This window comes from Zophobas morio, unplaced genomic scaffold, assembly GCF_036711695.1.
Source record: "Zophobas morio isolate AGI-343-1 ecotype UQ-CSIRO unplaced genomic scaffold, CSIRO_AGI_Zmor_V1 ptg000021l, whole genome shotgun sequence".
NCBI classification, from domain to species: domain Eukaryota; kingdom Metazoa; phylum Arthropoda; class Insecta; order Coleoptera; family Tenebrionidae; genus Zophobas; species Zophobas morio.
Window position 1 is genome coordinate 23,906,421 of NW_026972126.1, and position 19,931 is coordinate 23,926,351.

The 19,931-nt window shown below is 29.8% G+C and overlaps 2 protein-coding genes across 3 annotated transcripts in view; one reads left to right on the forward strand and one right to left on the reverse strand.

Annotated features, from left to right (window-relative positions):
- Positions 1-18,600, reverse strand: part of LOC135133098 (sodium-dependent nutrient amino acid transporter 1-like) — a 48,661-nt gene extending 30,061 nt beyond the window's left edge. The window contains exons 1-8 of one of the 2 annotated variants that reach the window (XM_064061359.1): positions 18,490-18,600; positions 17,609-17,895; positions 17,055-17,560; positions 16,906-17,009; positions 16,653-16,842; positions 16,429-16,605; positions 15,443-15,719; positions 15,296-15,393 (exon numbers count right to left, since the gene is read on the reverse strand). In XM_064061359.1, coding sequence (XP_063917429.1) covers positions 15,296-15,393; positions 15,443-15,719; positions 16,429-16,605; positions 16,653-16,842; positions 16,906-17,009; positions 17,055-17,560; positions 17,609-17,891 — 1,635 coding nt within the window. In that variant the 5' untranslated portion in view covers positions 17,892-17,895; positions 18,490-18,600. Of the gene's footprint in view, positions 1-15,295; positions 15,394-15,442; positions 15,720-16,428; positions 16,606-16,652; positions 16,843-16,905; positions 17,010-17,054; positions 17,561-17,608; positions 17,929-18,489 lie in introns of both variants that reach the window. The other variant, XM_064061360.1, reaches the window with a different exon arrangement.
- LOC135133099 (uncharacterized) overlaps positions 1-19,931 on the forward strand; it is a 200,295-nt gene that overhangs the window by 40,230 nt on the left and 140,134 nt on the right. The gene's annotated exons all lie outside the window — the stretch shown is intronic.

The following is a 19,931-nucleotide window of genomic DNA, read 5'->3' on the forward strand; positions in this document are numbered from 1 at the left end:
TTTTTAAATTGTCCGATTTTGCAATGTTTCTTTTTCGATTTTTCAGTTTTTAATGTTTTGATTTTTCAATTCTTTAGTTTTACAATTTTTCGATGTTTCAGTGTTACAATTTCCCGATTTTTTGATTTTTTAAAATTTCGCTTTTATAAGTTTGTCCGTTTGTTGAAAAATTAAAAAACGAAAAATTGAGAAAATGAAAAATTAAAAATAAAGTACTTCCAAGTATGTGATTCCAAGTTGTTTCGTTTCTTCGATTTTTTATTTTTTCAAATCGAGATTTTTAAATTTTTGGTTTTTTTAATTATTCATTTTTCGATTTCTCGAATTTTTAGTTTTATATTTTCATTATGCTTTTTATTTTTCAGTAAAATTTTTGTATTTTTCGATTTTTTAATTTGTAGATATTTTAATTTATCTATTTTATATCTGTTGAATTTTACAATTTCTCGTTTTTTCGATTTGTCCATTTTAAGATATTTTTATTTTTTGATTTTTCAATTATTGACTTTTTCGTTATCCAATTTTTTAATTTCGCAATTTTTTCAACATTTCGGTATTTCACTTTTTTTAATTGTTCAATGTTTCGTTTTTTTTTCAATTTTTCAGTTTTCGATTTTAATTTTAGTTGACATTTTTGGATTTTCATTTTAATTTTTTTATATTTTTCGATTTGTTAGTCCTTGGATATTTTAATTTTTCGATTCTTCAACTTTGGAATTTTGCAATTTGTTGATTTTTCTATTTCTAGAAAATTTTGTTTCCCGTATTTTTCTGTTTCGGGATTTTTAATTAATCAGTTTTTCGATTTTGCAGTTCCTTTTTTTCAATTTTTCAACTTTTCAGTTTTTTCAAATATCGAAGTTTTCAGTTTCTCCAGTTTTAAGATTATAATTTTTAAATTCCTCGGTGTTTCGAGTTTCGGTTTTTCTATTTTTGATTTTCAATTTTACAATTGTTCGATTTTTCTGTTTTTTAAATTTTCAGTTTTTTTTCATTTTTAAGGTTACAATTTTTCCTTTTCCAATTTTATTGTTGGCCTCTTAATTATTCGATTTAGAGTTTCTTTATTTTTGCAGTTCTTCGATTTCTCAATTTTTAAATTGTTCGGTTTTTCAATGTTTCTTTTTCGATTTTTCAGTGTTTAATTTTTTGATTTTTCAATTTTTAGTTTTACAATTTTTCGATGTTTCAGTGTTACAATTTCCCGATTTTTTGATTTTTTAAAATTTCACCTTTAATAAGTTTGTCCGTTTGTTGAAAAATTAAAAAACGAAAAATTGAGAAAATGGAAAACCAAAAATAAAGTACTTCCAAGTTGTTTCGTTTCTTTAATTTTTTATTTTTTCAATTCGAGATTTTTAAATTTTTGTTTTTTTTATTGCTTTTTTCGTTACTCGAATTTCAGTTTGCCAATTGTTTCAATTTTTCCATATTTCAAGTTTGGTTTCTCAATTTTTGATTTTCAATTTTTCATTTTTTTTTCAAAGTTACAATTTTGTAATTGTTTCATTTTTAAATTTGCTGATTTTTAGTTTTTCACTTTCTTCAAATAATTATTAGGGTTTTTATTGTACAATTCTTGGCTTTTCCATTATCCGATTTTTCAGTTTCTGTTCTTCGATTTCTCAAATTTTAATTTTTCCGGTTTTTCAGTGTTTCGCTTTTTCGACGTTACAATTTTTTTATTTTTCCATGTTTCGTTTTTCAGTTTTTTGAATTTTTTGTTTTGCGATTTTCATTTTCAAATTTTTGGATTTTGAAATTAAAATTTTTTGTATTTTTGACTATTTAATTTATAGAAGTTTTTGTTTTTCGTTTTTTTCAGGTTATAATATTAAAATTTTTCGATTTTTCAATGTTTCGATATTTTAAGTTTCATTTTTAAATCTTTGGATTTTGAAATTAAAAAATTGTATTTTTGATTATTTAATTTATAGATTTTTGTTTTTCGTTTTTCCAACTTTTCAATTTCTCGATTTTCAATTAATCAGGGTTTTCAGATTTCTATATTATAATTTTTCGATTTTTCAATTGTTTTTCCCTTATCCACTTGTTTAATTTCTCATTTTTTTCATTTTTCGATTTTTCAATTTTAAAATTTTCGATATGTCAAGTTTCATTTTTCAATTTTTGATTCTCATTTTTTCGGTTTTTTCAGTTTTTCTTTATTTTAACAATTCTTCAACTTCCCAATTTAAAATTTTTTGATTTTTCAATTTTATAATTTTTAGACGTTTCAGTGTTACAATTTTCTGATTGTTTGATTGAAAAATTGCAAAATTGTTTCGTTTTTCGATTTTTTTATGTTTCAATTTCGGGATTTTGAATTTTTTCGTTTTCCCAATTTTTCAATTATCCGATTTTTCAGTTTTATTTTTAATTTTTCCATGTTTTACGATTTTTCAATTTTTCGATGTCTCGATTTTTTAGTTTTTCGATTTTCATTTTGAAATTTTCGGATTTTTCATTTTAATTTTTGCAATCTTCATTGTTTCGATGATACAATTTTCCGATTTTCCAATATTTTAGTGTGAATAGATTCTATATAGAAATATTAGTTCTTTTGCTGGAAAATAAAAAACACTGAAAGTTTAAAACTCAAAAAATTGTAAAATCGGAGAACTAACAAAGCAAAAAATGGAATAATTAAAAAATCGTAAAATCGAAAACCGGAGAATCTGTAAAATTAACAAATCGGTGCCGATTAAAAAAAATGCTCCCACACAATAATAAATATAAATTTTTCGGTTTTTCAGTGTTTCGTTTTTACAATTTCTTAATTTTTTAGTTTTCCGGATTTCATTTCAAAATTTTTGGATTTTGGAATTGATTTTTGTTTGTATTTTTGACTATTTAATTTATGGAAGTTTTTGTTTTTCGGTTTTTAAATTTTTCACATTCTCGATGTGTTTTCAGGTTACAATATTACAATTTTTCGATTTTTCAAGTTTTCGATATTTTAAGTTTCATTTTAAAATCTTTGGATTTTGAAATTACGAATTATTGATTTTTGTTTTTTGAACTTTCAAATTTCTCGATTTTTAATTAATCAGGGTTTTCAGATTTCTATATTACAATTTTTCGATTTTTCAATTGTTTTTTCCATTATCCACTTGTTTAATTTCTCATTTTTTTCATTTTTCGATTTTTCAGTTTTAAAATTTTCGATATGTCAAGTTTCATTTTTCAATTTTTGATTCTCATTTTTTCGGTTTTTTCAGTTTTTCTTTATTTTAACAATTCTTCAACTTCTCAATTTTTAATTTTTTTGATTTTTCAATTTTATAATTCTTAGACGTTTCAGTGTTACAACTTTCTGATTTTTTAATTGTAAAATTGCAAGATTATTTCGTTTTTCGATTTTTTATGTTTCAATTTAGGGATTTTTAATTTTTTCGTTTTCCCAATTTTTCAATTATCCGATTTTGCAGTTTTATTTTAAATTTTTCCATGTTTATACGATTTTTCGATTTTTCGGTGTCTCGATTTTTTAGTTTTTCGATTTTCATTTTGAAATTTTTGGATTTTTCAATTTAAAATTTTTGTATTCTTCATTGTTTCAATGATACAATTTTCCAATATTTTAGTGTGGATAGATTCTATATATAAATATTAGTTCTTTTTCTGACAAATAAAAACACACTGAAAGTTTAAAACTCAAAAAATTGTATAATCGGAGAACTAACAAAGCAAAAAATGGAATAATAAAAAAATCGTAAAATCGAAAACTGGAGAATCTGTAAAATTAACCAATCGGTGCCGATTAAAAAAATTGCTCCCACACAATAATAAACACACATTTTTTGGTTTTTCAGTGTTTCGTTTTTTCGATTTTACAATTTTTTCCTTTTTCCAGGTTTCGTTTTTACAATTTCTTAATTTTTTAGGTTTCCGGTTTTCATTTTAAAATTTTTGGATTTTGAAATTAATTCTTGTTTCTATTTTTACCATTTAATTTATAGAAGTTTTTGTTTCTCGTTTTTTCAATTTTTCACTTTCTCGATTTTTAATTAATCAGGTTACAATATTACAATTTTTCGATATTTTAAGTTTCATTTTCAAATCTCTGGATTTTGAAATTAAAAATTTTTGTATTTTTGATTCTTTAATTTATAGATTTCTATATTAGAATTTTTCGATTGTTCAATTGTTTTTTCAATTATCCACTTGTTTAATTTTTCATTTTTCAATTTTTGATTCTCATTTTTTTGGTGTTTTTAATTTTATCTTTATTTTTTCAATTCTTCAACTTCGCAATTTTATATTGAAGAATTGAAAAAATAAAGAAAAAATTAAAGACACCGAAAAAATGAGAATCAAAAATTGAAAAATGAAACTTGACATCGAAAATTTTAAAAATGAAAAATTAAACAAGTGGATAATTGAACAAACAATTAAATAATCGAAAAATTGTAATATAGAAATCTGAAAACCCTGATTAATTAAAAATCGAAAAATCGAAAAGTTGAAAAAACGAAAATCAAAAATCTATAAATTAAATAATCAAAAATACAAAAATTGTTAATTTCAAAATCCAAAGATTTGAAAATGAAACTTAAAATATCGAAAAATTGAAAAATCGAAAAATTGTAATATTGTAAACTGAAAACCCTGATTAATTAAAAATCGAGAAAGTTAAAAATTGAAAAACCGAAAATCAGAAACTTCTCTAAATTAAATAGTCAAAAAAACAAAAATTAATTTCAAAATCCAAAAATTTTAAAATGAAAACCGGAAAACTAAAAAATTAAGAAGTTGTAAAAGCGAAACATGGAAAAATTAAAAAATTGTAACATCGAAAAAACGAAAAAAAAGTGATAAATTAAAAATCGAGGAATTAGAAAATCGAAAATACAAAAATTTTACTGAAAAATGAAAATCATAATGAAAATTGAAAAACTAAAAATTCGAGAAATCGAAAAATTAACAACTAAACCAAAAATTTAAAAATCTCTAATTGAGAAAATAAAAAATTGAATAAACGAAACAACTTGAAATCATATACATACTTGGAAGTAATTTATTTTTAATTTTTCATTTTCTCAATTTTTCGTTTTTTAATTTTTCAACAAAAAGACAAACTTATTAAAAGTGAAATTTTAGAAAATCAAAAAATCCGGAAATTGTAACACTGAAACATCGAAAAGTTGTAAAACTAAAAATTTGAAAAATCAAAATTTAAAAACTGAAAGATACAAAAAGAAACATTGAAAAACCGGCCAATTTAAAAATTGAGAAATCGAAGAACTGCAAAAATAAAGAAACTCAACAAGAGGTCAACAATAAAATTGGAAAAGGAAAAATTGTAACCTTAAAAATGAAAAAACTGAAAATTTAAAAAACAGAAAAACCGAACAATTGTAAAATTGAAAATCAAATATAGAAAAAATGAAACTTGAAACACCGAGAAATTTAAAAATGGTAGTCTTAAAACTTGAGAAACTGAAAACTTCGATAATTGAAAAAACAACTGAAAATTTGAAAAGTTGAGAAAAAGGAACAGTAAAATCGAAAATCTGATTAATTAAAAATCCAAAAATAGAAAAATACGGAAAACAAAATTTTCTAGAAATAGAAAAATCAACAAATTCAACAAATTGTAAAATTCAAAAGTTGAAGAATCGAAAAATCAAAATATCTAGATACTAAAAAATCGAAAAACACAAAAAATTTAAAATAAAAATCAAAATAAACTTCGAAAACTGTAAAAGTAATTTATTGGGCAGAATTTTGAGCTGACGTCATGAATTTTTTGGAGGGGGCAAGTCAATATATTTTGATTAAAAATTATTCATGGTTATCTTAACCTTAAAACACCTGCAAGATTTCAAAGCATCCGGTTTTGCAGATCCAAAATTAAATTGCAAAATGTTGTTTTATAATTTTGATTTTTTTCCAAAAATCTGGATGTTTCGGGTAAAAACTCAACACGGAGTCATAAACTATTTAGTTATTTTATACACTTTGAAACCTATTTACTATGTACAATTTTGAAGTGACGTCATCGCATTAGTGGTGGGGATGATTAGACAAATTCTGGTTAGCGTTTATCATCTACATCATGCTGGCTTACGCTAGGGAGGTAAAAACTTACACAACTTTCTAGCTTTCAGTCTGAAATAGTTACGACCTCTGAACATAAACATTATATTTTTGAAAAAAAAGATACAGATTTAATAGATATTTATTCGTGGTAGATATTAATTTCACAATTTACTGATCGTGTTTAGTGTAGAAATCGAAGTAAAAAGCAGTCCAAACTCAGTCAAGTTGTGGTCATTCAGATATAATTTAGAAGAAGCAAATAAAAACCAGCATAGAACTTCCAGGAAAAAATGTCTTCGAAATTTGTTGCACCACCACATAGTTTTGTAGGTAACATAACAGTTACATTATACTGAAGACATCCACCCCCATACAAGTCCACTTCTTTCGCCTCTGCCCAGTCAACAATAAATTCCAAGTCTTCCCAAGTTAGATAAACGCAATCGAACTCAAAAATTTGCATTACACATTGTTTGTCGCAAAAATGTCTCGAAATCGTCTTCAGAGGATTGTAGGATAGATCAACCGATCGCCAACTGTGATTATTAAAAATATCTTCGGGCAAAATTTCGATCGTATTTCCATTAAGAGTCAAATCGAGGATCGAAGACAAACCATCGAAAGCACTTTTTTTAAGTTGAGAAATTTCATTGCATGCCAAATTAATCTCAACATTCCTGGCCGACAAAAAACTAAAAAATCCCGGTTGTAAAGTTCTAATACGATTCTCGTACAAGCTCAAACTTTCCAAACGCGGAATCAAAGCAAAAGCTTTGGGATTTATGACTGTCAAAAGATTGCCATCTAAATGCAGAATCAATAAATTGTTCAAATTGTGAAAAGCTTCATCTTCTAACTCTTCAATAAAATTGTTACTTAAATCAATCTGTATCACGGCTAAGTCTTTAAATGTATGTTTTTTTATTGTGCTTATGTGGTTTCTGGTAAATGCGATAGAGGAACGAACAGTTTGTAAAAAGTTGGAAAAGCAGTTTTCTTCAAATTTTCTTATAAAACAACTGTTAAACGTAACTGCCTCCAAAATATTCTTGCAAGCGAAAATTTTACAACACAATTCTGGAATGTAGTGCTCGTCAACGAAGACAGAGTGATTGTCGTAACCACATTCACTGATTTCTTTTACGTTAGAAATTTTTTTTATAAACCCGGTTTGTCCCCTGATGTCGTAGTCGAAAGAATACGAGCCACAAGCCAACACGTGTTTGTAAAAAGTAACGAAAATAAGTAATATTTGCAGAAAAGACATTGTAAGGGACGTTTTCGGTCAGATGGAAAGTCTGACTAAGTTATGGAAATGACATTTTTCGAACGCAAAAGCGATCTTGTGAAAAAAATTAATACGAGTCGTTGGCATTAAAATCTTAAGAGCCTTAATAGCTTCAAGTAAGTTTTGAAATGTTCCGAGAACAATTTTTTACACGTTCCGAATTCGACATTATAGGCTTTTTATTTTCATTATTATCCTAACTAAGGAAGTTATTATAAGGAGGGATATTGTTTTGACTTACTTTTATTAACAACATATCATTGAAACCATTAGGGTTTATTTATTATTCACAGTAACCGAATTTTGGAGAAAGCTTCTCAGCTGATAATTGAAATCGGATTGTCAGATTGCGGAAAGCTTCATCTTCTAACTCTTCGATTAAATTTATTACAAAAAGGGCTACTTTTTCAATTTATTTTCAATAACAACATTTTATTGAAAGCATTGGGGTTTATTTATTATTATTGAAAAAGCAATATTAATGTAAGACGATTTGGGACATGCTATATAATAGAAAAAAAAAGTTCTCTAGCAAGCTTTGAAAATCAATGTTAAAAAAAACACCTGCTCGTGAACTTCATTCATAGTACATAAAGAACGACTAAAAAAACCAAACATATAATTGCCAAGAAAATGCGTCGTCAAAATTTTTAGCACCAACACATAATTCTATAGCTTGCCCCGTCAAAGCTGGATTGTGTTGGGAACATTCACATCCCCACAAATAGACGTCCTTGGCCCTTGCCCAATCAACAATAAAGTCGACGTCTTCCAAAGTTAGATAAGTGCAGTGGAATCGAAAACTTTCCATTACACACTGTTTTTCACAAAAATGTCTCGAAATCTCCTTCAGAGGATTAAACCCTAGATCAACGAATCCGGAACTGCGATTATTAAAAATATCTTCCGGCAAAGTTTCACTTCTATTCCCATTAAGGATCAAAACGATGGTAATATGCGATGATAAACTATCAAAGGCAGTTTTTTTAAGTTGAAAAATGTTATTGCACGCCAAGTCAATGTGAGAATTCGCTGCGTGGAAAACACTAAAAACTCTCTTTTGTAAAGTTTTAATATGATTTCCGAACAAGCCTAAATATTATACGCTTTAGGATTTATGACTTTCAAACGATTCTTATCTAAAAATATCTTACGCAAATTGTTCAAATGAAGAAAAGCTTAAGTTAAAATTCAAACCCACGCCAAATTCAAATAGGTATTATTCATCGTGTGTATTCAAGTGTTGATTTCCAGTATCAAAGATCTAGGGAAAACCATAAGATTTGCTTTTATATTTATTATTGTGTGGGAGCATTTTTTTAATCGGCACCAATTTGTTAATTTTACAGATTCTCCAGTTTTCGATTTTACGATTTTTCAATTATTCCATTTTTTGCTTTGTTAGTTCTCCAATTTTACAATTTTTTGAGTTTCAAACTTTCAGTTTTTGTTTTTATTTTTCAGCAAACGAACTAATATTTATATATAGAATCTATCTACACTAAAATATTGGAACATCGGGAAATTGTATCGTCGAAACAATGAAGAATACAAAAATTTTAAAATGAAAAATCCAAAACTAGGAAACTAAAAAATCGAGACACCGAAAAATTGAAAAATCGTAAAAGCATGTAAAAGTTAAAAATAAAACTGCAAAATCGGATAATTGAAAAATTGGGAAAACGAAAAAATTTAAAATCCTGAAATTGAAACATAAAAATCGAAAAACGAAACAATTTTGCAATTTTTCAATTAAAAAATCAGAAAATTATAACACTGAAACGTCTAAAAATTATAAAACTGAAAAATCAAAAAATTTAAAAATTGAGAAATTAAACAAGTGTATAATGGAAAAAACAATTGAATAATCTAAAAATTGTAATATAGAAATCTGAAAACCCTGATTCATTAAAAATCGAGAAAGTGACAAATTGAAAAAACGAAAAACAAAATCTTCTATAAATTAAATAGTCAAAAATACAAACAAAAATTGAATTGAAGATCCAAAAATTTTAAAATGAAAACCGAAAAACTAAAAAATTAAGAAATTGTAAAAACGAAACTTGGAAAAATTAAAAAATTGAAACATCGAAAAAACGAAACACTGAAAAACCGAAAAATTTATATTTATTATTGTGTGGGAGTATTTTTCTTAATCGGCACCGATTTGTTAATTTTACAGATTCTCCAGTTTTCGATTTTACGATTTTTTAATTATTCCATTTTTTATTTTGTTGGTTCTCCAATTTTACGATTTTTTGAGTTTTAAACTTTCTGTGTTTTTTTATTTTTCAGCAAAAGAACTAATATTTATATATAGAATCTATCCATACTAAAATATTGGAAAATCGGAAAATTGTGTCATCCAAACATTGAAGAATACAAAAATTTTAGAATGAAAAATACAAAAATTTCAAAATGAAAATCGAAAAACCAAAAAATCGAGACACCGAAAAATTGAAAAATCGTAAAAACATGGAAAAATTAAAAATAAAACTGCAAAATCGGATAATTGAGAAATTGGGAAAACGAAAAAATTAAAAATCCCGAAATTGAAACATAAAAATATCGAAAAACGAAACAATACATTGAAGAATACAAAAATTTTAGAATGAAAAATACAAAAATTTCAAAATGAAAATCGAAAAACCAAAAAATCGAGACACCGAAAAATTGAAAAATCGTAAAAACATGGAAAAATTAAAAATAAAACTGCAAAATCGGATAATTGAGAAATTGGGAAAACGAAAAAATTAAAAATCCCGAAATTGAAACATAAAAATATCGAAAAACGAAACAATTTTGCAATTTTTCAATTAAAAAATCAGAAAATTGTGACACTGAAACGTCTAAAAATTATAAAATTGAAAAATCAAAAAATTTAAAAATTGAGAAGTTGAAGAATTGTTAAAATAAAGAAAAACTGAAAAAACCGAAAAAATGAGAATCAAAAATTGAAAAATGAAACTTGACATATCGAAAATTTTAAAATTGAAAAATCGAAAAAGAAAAAAATGAGAAATTAAACAAGTGGATAACGGAAAAAAAACAGTTGAAAAATCGAAAAACTGTAATATAGAAATCTGAAAACCCTGATTAATTAAAAATCGAGAAATTGAAAAGTTGAAAAAACGAAAAACAAAAATTTCTATAAATTAAATAATCAAATATACAAAGATTTGTATTTTCAAAATCCAAAGATTTTAAAAGGAAACTCAAAATATCGAAAAATTGAAAAATCGAAAAATTGTAATATTGAAACCTGAAAACACCGATTAATTAAAAATCGAGAAAGTGAAAATTTGAAAAAACGAAAAACAAAAACTTCTATAAATTAAATAGTCAACGATATAAACAAAAATTAATTTCAAAATCCAAAAATTTTAAAATGAAAACCGGAAAACTAATAAATTAAGAAATTGTAAAAACGAAACATGAAAAAATTAAAAAATTGTAACATCGGAAAAACGAAACACTGAAACCGAAAAATTTCAAAGTTGGGAAATCGAAGAATTGAAAAAATATAGAAACTGAAAACTCGGATAATGGAAAAGCGAAGAATTTACAATTGAATAATAAAAACCCTAATAATCGGCCAATTTAAAAATGAAACAATTACAAAATTGAAAATTCGAAAAAAAAAAAAATGAAAATGGAAAAATTGAAAATCAAAAATTGAAAAACCAAACCTGAAATATCGAGAAATCGAAAAAACTGGCAAACTGAAAATTGGGTAACGAAAAAAGCAATTAAAAAATGGAACAACTGAGAAAAAGATAGAAATTGTAAAACCGAAAATTTGTAATATTGAAACTCGAAAAAGTGATAAATTAAAAGTCGAGGAATTGGAAAATCGAAAAAACGAAAAAATTGTAAAATTCAACAGATAGAAAATCGAAAAATTAAAATATCCACACCTTAAAAAATCGAAAAATACAAAAATTTTACTGAAAAATAAAAATCATAATGAAAATCGAAAAACTAAAAATTCGAAAAATCGAAAAATTAACGATTAAAAAAACCAAAAATTTAAAAATCTCGAATTGAGAAAATAAAAAAAACTTGGAATCACATACTTGGAAGAACTTTATCTTTGGTTTTTCATTTTCTCAATTTTTCCTTTTTTAATTTTTCAACAAACGGACAAACTTATTAAAAGTGAAATGTTAAAAATCAAAAAAACTTCGAAAAATTGTAAAACTAAAAAATTGAAAAATCAAAAAATTAAAAACTGAAAAATCGAAAAAGGTACATTGAACAACCGAACAGGGAAACAAAATTTTCTAGAAATAGAAAAATCGACAAATTGTAAAATTCCAAAGTTGAAGAATCAAAAAATTAAAATATCTGGGTACTAAAAAATCGAAAAACACAAAAAATTTAAAATAAAAATCCAAAAATGTCAAAATGAACATCGAAAAACTAAAATTAAAAAATCGAAATGTTGAAAAAATAGCGAAATTAAAAAATCGGATAACGAAAAAGTCAACAATTGAAAAACCAAAAAATAAAAATATCTTAAAAACTTCAAAAATCGATGCGAATAAAAAAAATGCTCAGAGCACATAGATGAAAGCAATAATATTCGACTTTGTCATTTTATACAATTTAAAACCCATTTACAATGTACAATTTTGAAGTGACGTCATCAGGTCACTCGTGGGGGATGATTAGATTTTGGTTAGCGTTTTACCATCTAGATGATATTAGAATACTTCCTTCGCTTACGTTCGGGAAGTAAAAAGTTGTATAAGTTTTTTTTTAATTCTTTACAAATACCTGACCTTCATTGTAAAAATGTCTGCTGGTTCACATCAGTATCGATATTCCGATTTCAGTTAAAACTTTGTATAGCTTTCTCTGGAATACTGTGAATAATAAATAAACCCTAATGGTTTCGATAATATGCTGTTAAAAAAGACAGTTAAAACAGTAGTCCTCTTTATAAAAAAATTGTCTTTAGATATTTCAAAACTTACTTTTAGCTATTAAGGTTCTTAAAGTTTTAATGGGAAAATTCATTTTAATTTTTTTTTTGAGATCATTTTGCGTTCGAAAAATATATTTGGGGAAGTCGTTTCCATAACTTAGTCTCTTCCCACCTTTGTAAAATGCCGTCACTACAAGTATTAGTTATTATCGTTGCTTTATACAAACAAGTGTTGGCTTGCGGCCCATATTCTTTCGACTACAAAATATTCGAACAACTGAGAGTTGTACAAAATTTTTATAACGTAGAAGAAATCAGTGAATGTCATGAGAATCAATCTGTTTTCGTTGAGGACAATGACATTCCAGAATTGTGTTGCAAAATTTTAGCTTGCAGAAATCCTTTAGATGGAATTACGTTCAACAGTTGTTTTATTAGAAAATTGGAAGAAAACTGTTTTTCCGACTCTCTACAAAACGTTAGTTTTTTTATCGCAATTACCGGAAATAAAATCACTATAATAAAGAAACACACATTTAGAGACTTAGTCGTGACAGAAATCAATTTAAATGATAACTCAATTGAAGAGTTAGAAGACGAAGCTTTTCTTCATTTGGACAATTTGCGTTCGATAAATTTAAACAACAATCTTTTGAAAGCCATAAATTCCAAAGCTTTTACGTTGGTACCGCGCTTAGAACGTCTGCACCTATTCGAAAACCGTATTACAACTTTACAAGCAGGAGTTTTTAGTTTTCTCGCGACAGAAAGTGCTCAAATTTATTTGATGTGTAACGAAATTTTTCAAATTGAAAGAAGCGCGTTCGATAATTTATCCTCACGCGTTACTCTCGACTTGAACCTCAACGGGAATAGAATTGAAACATTAGAAGAAGATATTTTTAACAACCACAGTGTAAGATTATTCGATGTAAGCTTTAACCCTCTGAAGAAAATTTCAAGAAATTTTTGTGGACAAGAATGTGCAATGCAAGATTTTGAGTTCACTTGCGCTTATCTAGCTTTAGAAGACGTCGAATTTGTTCTTGATTGGGCAAAGGCAAAAGGAGTGAATTTGATTGGAGGTGGGTGTTCTCACTACAATCTGACTTTCATGTTACGACCTACGCAATTTTGTGATGGTGCTAAAAATTTTGGCCACGAATTTTCGTGGCAGTTGTATGTTTGTGTTTATTTAATTCTTGTGAACTGTAACTGAATTTTGTATATTGATCCAGTACATAGGTAAATGAAAATGTTGACGTGATCATTATTTTTCATTATTAATGTCTCGCGGTTCCAAATCTCCTAGTGTGCATGAGCATCGATCAATCCGCTTTCATTTACTACCTTTATATTGCTTTTTCCCGGATTACGATTGCTGTCAATAATAAATAAGCCCTAATGGAACTGCGACCAACAGATGCACTTCGCACGGTTAATATTATCCCGTTATTGTAACGAATTTTACTATTCAACTGCTATTTTTATTCTCTGACCCAATATTATTCCAATCGATTACTAACTAACTCAAAAATCAGCGTTAAAAAACAAAATATTTTACAAACGAAAAACATGTCCGACTCGAGAGAAAACAGGAATTTAAAGATAAAAAAGATATCGTTTTATGGATTTGTTTAAGCAATGAAACGTGACGCTGTTTATTTTTTCCTAAACACATTAAAAAAATACATTCATGTAAACAATACGTCTGCATTTCAACACTCATAACAGGGAAAATCATGCAGGATTAGACGGAATGAGAGCGTTATTTCAAACTGATAAGTCGTATTTGTGCCAGGGTCTTCCAAAGAGAGAGGAACAGAAAGGCAAAAGAAAAAGAACGAACTACCTGGAAGCATTTAAAATTTTTGTACGTCTTGCGAAAGTTGCAGCAGGCCGGGTTTCATGGGTGTACAATTGGTAGGAATTTTGATTGGGACATTAAACTTAATTTTTTGATAAAAATATTTTGCAACAAGCAAATCTGGGAGAAAACAGGAACTTAAAAGATTAAATAAACACGTTTTGATGAACCAGTGAGACACTTTTGACGCTATTTGTTTTTCTAGAAGTCGTAAAAACAACGACAGGATTAAAATATTTGCGTCGTTTCACAATACTGAGCTTAAAGAGGCACAGATAAAGTGTTAAAAACAACAATACATTTCGTTTGAAGCTTGAATTTGACGGTTTTCCCGCGCTACGAAATGCTCGATTCAGATTGGCTCAGTTTAAAAAATCGTGACGTAAGTACGATTTTCGGTTCTACTCCGGATTTCGATTTTTGTGTTCTCTTTGTAAATTTTCCTCGACCGAAACGTGACTCACGCACAGTTGTTTATACATTAATTGGGGTTTTTCGTCGAAATTGTTGTGTTTATTACCTGGAAATAGGAATTTGCTTAAACTTTGCATTTATGATCAAATAACAACCCATAAAACTAACAGCGTTAACTTTAAAAAAGTGCGAAATGGGCGATTGGTGGCACTCTCCCACAAATAATTTCTCGCTAAGGGAATTACCTGGCAGGCATCACGACCACAGGTGGAAAGACCAAGATTTCTGCATCCGATTAACCCGACGGATGTGCCGAACATAAATTACCATGTTAAACAATCATTTATTTACCAAGTCTGCACTAGAGCTTATGCATTTTAGACCAAAGTCGGCTCTTGCTGCATGAATGTGTGAGATGAGTCATCTCAAAGGGGCATAAATTGTGAATTAGATGTGTCTGACGCTTCTACTAAAGATTAGCGTCAGGTATTGTCTTCCAACACTAAATCAAAACAAACTGGATTCGAAGTTGTGCAACCAGCCAAATCCAGAAAGAACTAACGCATTTTTATTATTGGTTTTACCGGTGGAATTCCATCGAGAACCGGTTACCAACTTTCGTCAATACGGACAATGAAGACGAAATGTCTGTTATTTACTCAATTACGGTTGATGTCCGATTGTCGTGTGGGAAAATGTAAATACTCAATTAGTTAATTACATGGCGTACGGTTTCAAGGAAAAGTCGTACCTTGGAAAGCGGCTCTTTTCTAAGGTTTTTGATGATTTCGATCGACCACCAGAGGATGGGTTGGAGGATGCCCACGCCGAACAATAACCAACCCCATACTGAAAAACGAGGGTGTAGATACAGCTTAAATTTAGACTTAAGTCGTACTTATCACGTGGAACGGGTACGACTGGTCTTCGTATGTTAGTTCCTCGAGAGTTACGACGAAGTACACGAAGACGGTGATGAGTACCGCGGGGATTATGACGGCCCAGCAGATGCGCCAGTACGGTCCTGGTTTTCTCTTCGACATGAACTCGATGTCGAGGCAGATGTTCTTCAACCCGTACCACCACATCACGGCTAAGATTTCGATGATCGTTAGCACGTAGAAGATGAAAGTACCGCCGAAGAAGTCGACCATGGTGAAGATGAATTGACCACCCTGTAAACAACATTGATGGTTTTAATTTGTTTGTGGATTTTCAAGGTTGTGGTTGTTATGTTTATGTAACTGTGAATTAAATTCTACATTTTGCTATAACGGGTTAAATTGCATGGGTTTTCATAATGTGTTGAGAAATTCGGGGTTTTACCAGCTCTTGTCGAAGCCTCGGAACTAACACAAACCTCAGCTAATAATTTCCCCATCTAGGAAGTTAAAAATAACGTTGGATCATGCTTTTATTGAAGACAATATAACTTTCGAAAAAGGTGGCGAAATCTTTGTGAACGATGATGTCTATGTAAAGATGTGCTAGTGTCAAAAATTTTGACGACACATCTTCTTGGCAGTTGTGTGCGTTGTTTCATTTACTTTATATTATTACGTTAAAATTCAAAGTTAACCACATTTTATAATAATAAATTAAAAACGAATAAATAAATTTACATTAATTTATAAAGCGATACGATCTAAAATATTCCGTAAATAAACATACACAGGTATCTTCATTGCATTACATTTTCTAACGACACCTTGACCTAATCTCCGTCTCCTCAAAATAATTACACCCCAGCACCCATCTCCTCAATTATCGTCAATAATTACTTCTTTCCGTGTCATATTCCACGCAACGCATTACCAAAACCCGTAAACAAATTAACCCAATCTAAATCGCGGAAACTTCCTTCGACAACAAAAACGAACTTACGGGTGTAATGTACACTAGCCCCACCAGAAACCCCACCACGGCGGTACAAAAAGACACGTGCCATGTTTTCAAGTGTGGAAAGGCATCCAGAATGACCGTGAAGGCGCAACCTTTGAGGGCTATCAGACTGCCGACTCCTAGCACGAACAACATGAAGAAGAACAAAATAGCGAAGAGCTGAAACGTGTCGATGAGATTTGAGTGTGTGGAAAGTGGAGGCTTACCCATGGGACGTCCTCGAATCGGGCTATGGCTTCGGGGTACGAAATAAACGCTAAACCTGTGCCGCCGGATTTGACCACATCTGGGACCTCCACGTTCATCTTGTGGGCTAGGTTGCCCAAAATGCCGAAGATGATTAGACCCGAGAGACACGAGGTGAAGGTGTCTAGGGTTGTCACGACCATGGCGTCCCTAAAATAGTTTTTTTGTTTTTGGCGAAATGTTTTTATCGAGAACGTCGTTCCGGGTACTCACCTGAAGACATTGTGGTGGAACGTGTTATAGGAGGCATACATAGTCACAGAGCCGAAGCCAATATTCAAAGAAAAAAAGCACTGAGTGACTGCGGAATACCAAACCTGTAAATAAATACTAAGAAAGAAGTAAACAGACTTTAGTTTTACCTTAGCGCTGAGTAGCTTTTCCCAGTCCGGCGTTATAAAGTACAAAATGCCCACGCCTGCACCCTCGAGGGTGGCCGCTCGTATTAGTAAAGCAAACAAGATAACGAACGGGAAAATAGCCAGAAAGTACGACGCTTTTCCGGAGCTTTGCACCCCTTTTGCGCAAATACAAAAGGTGATGGTCCACGAACACAGCAAACATAGCGTCAATTCCCAGTTGGGTATCCCTATCCCGTCAGAAATGTCCGTTTTCTCCCTTAGTACCTCGATTCTAAACCATGCCTCTGCCGAACTGATCGAGTTATTAACCTGCCCCATGTCGGTGCTCTTCGACGGTATACAAGTGACATTCTGTAGCCACTTGGTTTCTTCCCATCGCTTATCGCACTGGGACCACGGGAGCTCGAAATTGAAGGAATGGATCAAGTAGTATAGAGTCAAAGCCATTAAAGAGCAGTAGTAGGTCGCTACCGAGAAAGTCCCAATCAGCTGCCCGAACCCGACACCTACAACAACGTTGTCAAAAATTTTCGCATAGAGGGTTTTTGGCAGACCTTTGAGGACTTGCGCCATGGACTCGAACATCTTCACGTTGCCCCGACTGCTAAACTGCCCCAGGCACATTTCTAGGTAGTACATGGGACGTCCCAGGAGGATCAAGACCGCGAGGTACGGGATCAGGAAGGCGCCGCCTCCGTTCTCGTACGCCACGAAGGGGAATCTCCAGATGTTCCCCAAACCCACGTTCATGGCGATACAGGACATGAGGAACTCGATGCTGTTGCTCCATTTTCCGCGGTTCTTGTCCACGATTTCTTCCTGTGTCTGATCCGACATGTTGCTGTGAAAATTTTACAACCCAATGGGTTTTTTCCTACAAATATTTGGTGGCTGTGTTTGGAAGGTGTAAAAAGTCTGCTTTGTCAATGTTTGTTTTATTGGGGCTGTTATCTGATGTGTGATCTTTAGTTGTATAGGAAAGACTTTGGGTTTAAATTGGCATAAAACAGGAAACTGGAAGATTTATTTGGGGAATTGTTTGTGAAGAGGAGTGTACGCTTTGGCGGCATCTATAAAGATAAGACGCTTTGTTCGATATAATTAGAAGTAATCAATTTATAATCCTCTAATAAATAGAGTTAAGCTCTTTACGTCGTAGTGTAGCAGTCATTCAGTTTTGCGTTACATAGCAAAATTTAAAATACGCAAGGTTTGACATTGGATTTGGAAGATAATAATAGGCTTTAAAATAATTATACAACGTATTTTTGACTGTTTAGTGAATTTAATAAATTTAATAAAATCAAGTAATTTTTGTGATAATAATCATTGGATTCAGAAAAATATGTGTATGAGAAAAAAAGTATTATAGTGTTGTAGATGTAAAGCTAATAATTTCTGAGAAAAAATAGCCAGCTTTAGTGTGCTTACTTACTTTTACTAGTACGTATCACTACTTAACTAAACCGGCTATAAAACAACTCGTTTTGTGCCTTTTTATTTTATGTCTTTAATCGCCTAGCTCACTTCGCACACTATTCCTAGGTCCATTGTGTGAATTATATGTTCCTCCGAGTGTAAATATTTTCATATACTTTTTTATACGCCACCATAAAGTTTAATTGTATGTAATTAGAGATTTTGTCCTAAAATGCATTTATTCGTTTTGAACCCGAGGAGATAAAGTGGACTTTTTCGGCTTTGCTAAATACATTGTCAAGGTAATGAAAAATACACGTGTAAATTAATCACATTTTGGTTCTTTTTCCCTATTAGGAAAACGTGCGCTTGGAATGACTATTAAAATAATAAAAAAATAGAATGAGTCAGTTTCTTCGTAATAGTTAGTCAAACAGTTTAGTGTAAGGTTAGTGGTTTCAAATTATGTGTGTGTAGGTGGCTCAATTCGTGCTGGATATTTCTAAAATTAATTTTAACGCATTGTTTATCTTAAGATAAGAGAGGTAGATAAATAGACCAATATAAATATCATTTTCGTGAGCAAGCACTGTGTATTAATTTTACTTAAATGGTGGATTATTGCGGGATAAAAATTCCAGTGATGTATTTTATAATTCGTTGCGTGAGTAATTTAATCGTTTTGTAGGATGGCGCTGCTAGTAGCTACGACGAAAATTAAATTCGACTGTTTTGCAGACAGATGGTGCCCCTAAATCTTTAATTATAAAATGAAGATATTGTTTTAATTACTTTTAAGTAGTTGCCAAACAATTTTTTTTTCAATTAGAAACTTTTAATGGAGTGACGATTTTAGTTTTCTGTTTTTTAGCACTTTCTTTTTCTGATAAGTCGATTGACATTAAGTTTTTGGAACTTTTAATGGAGTTGTAATGGTCAGACCTGGCTTAAAAGTGACTTTACTTCATTCAACGGATAACATGTATCAAAATACTGTGGCAGTTGCATTTCTCTGTTTTTTAAAACCGTGTATAGCTTGCGACTTTCAGTTTGACTACTCGACTAAATTTGGTGGTTCATCTGTATTAAAGAAACATTACGCCGTCAAAGAAATAACTGTTACTTTGCCTAACATTTATGGAGTCAGCATCGAGAACGAAAATATTCCCAGATTGTGTTGCAACATTTTTAATCTGAAATCAGATGTGAGGTACGTCATTTTCGACACTTGCTTGATACAGCAGATAGAAGAAGAATGTTTTTCTCAAAAAATAGAACATCTCACGAATCAAATTGCAATCACTAATAATAAGTTAACCTCAATCAAAGCGGGCACATTTCGAAACTTGAAACTAGAAGCTATAAATTTAGAAAATAATCTAATCGAAGTGATCGAAGACGAATCCTTCCTCAATCTTACTGCGTTAACGATTTTAAATTTGTCGTTTAACAACCTGC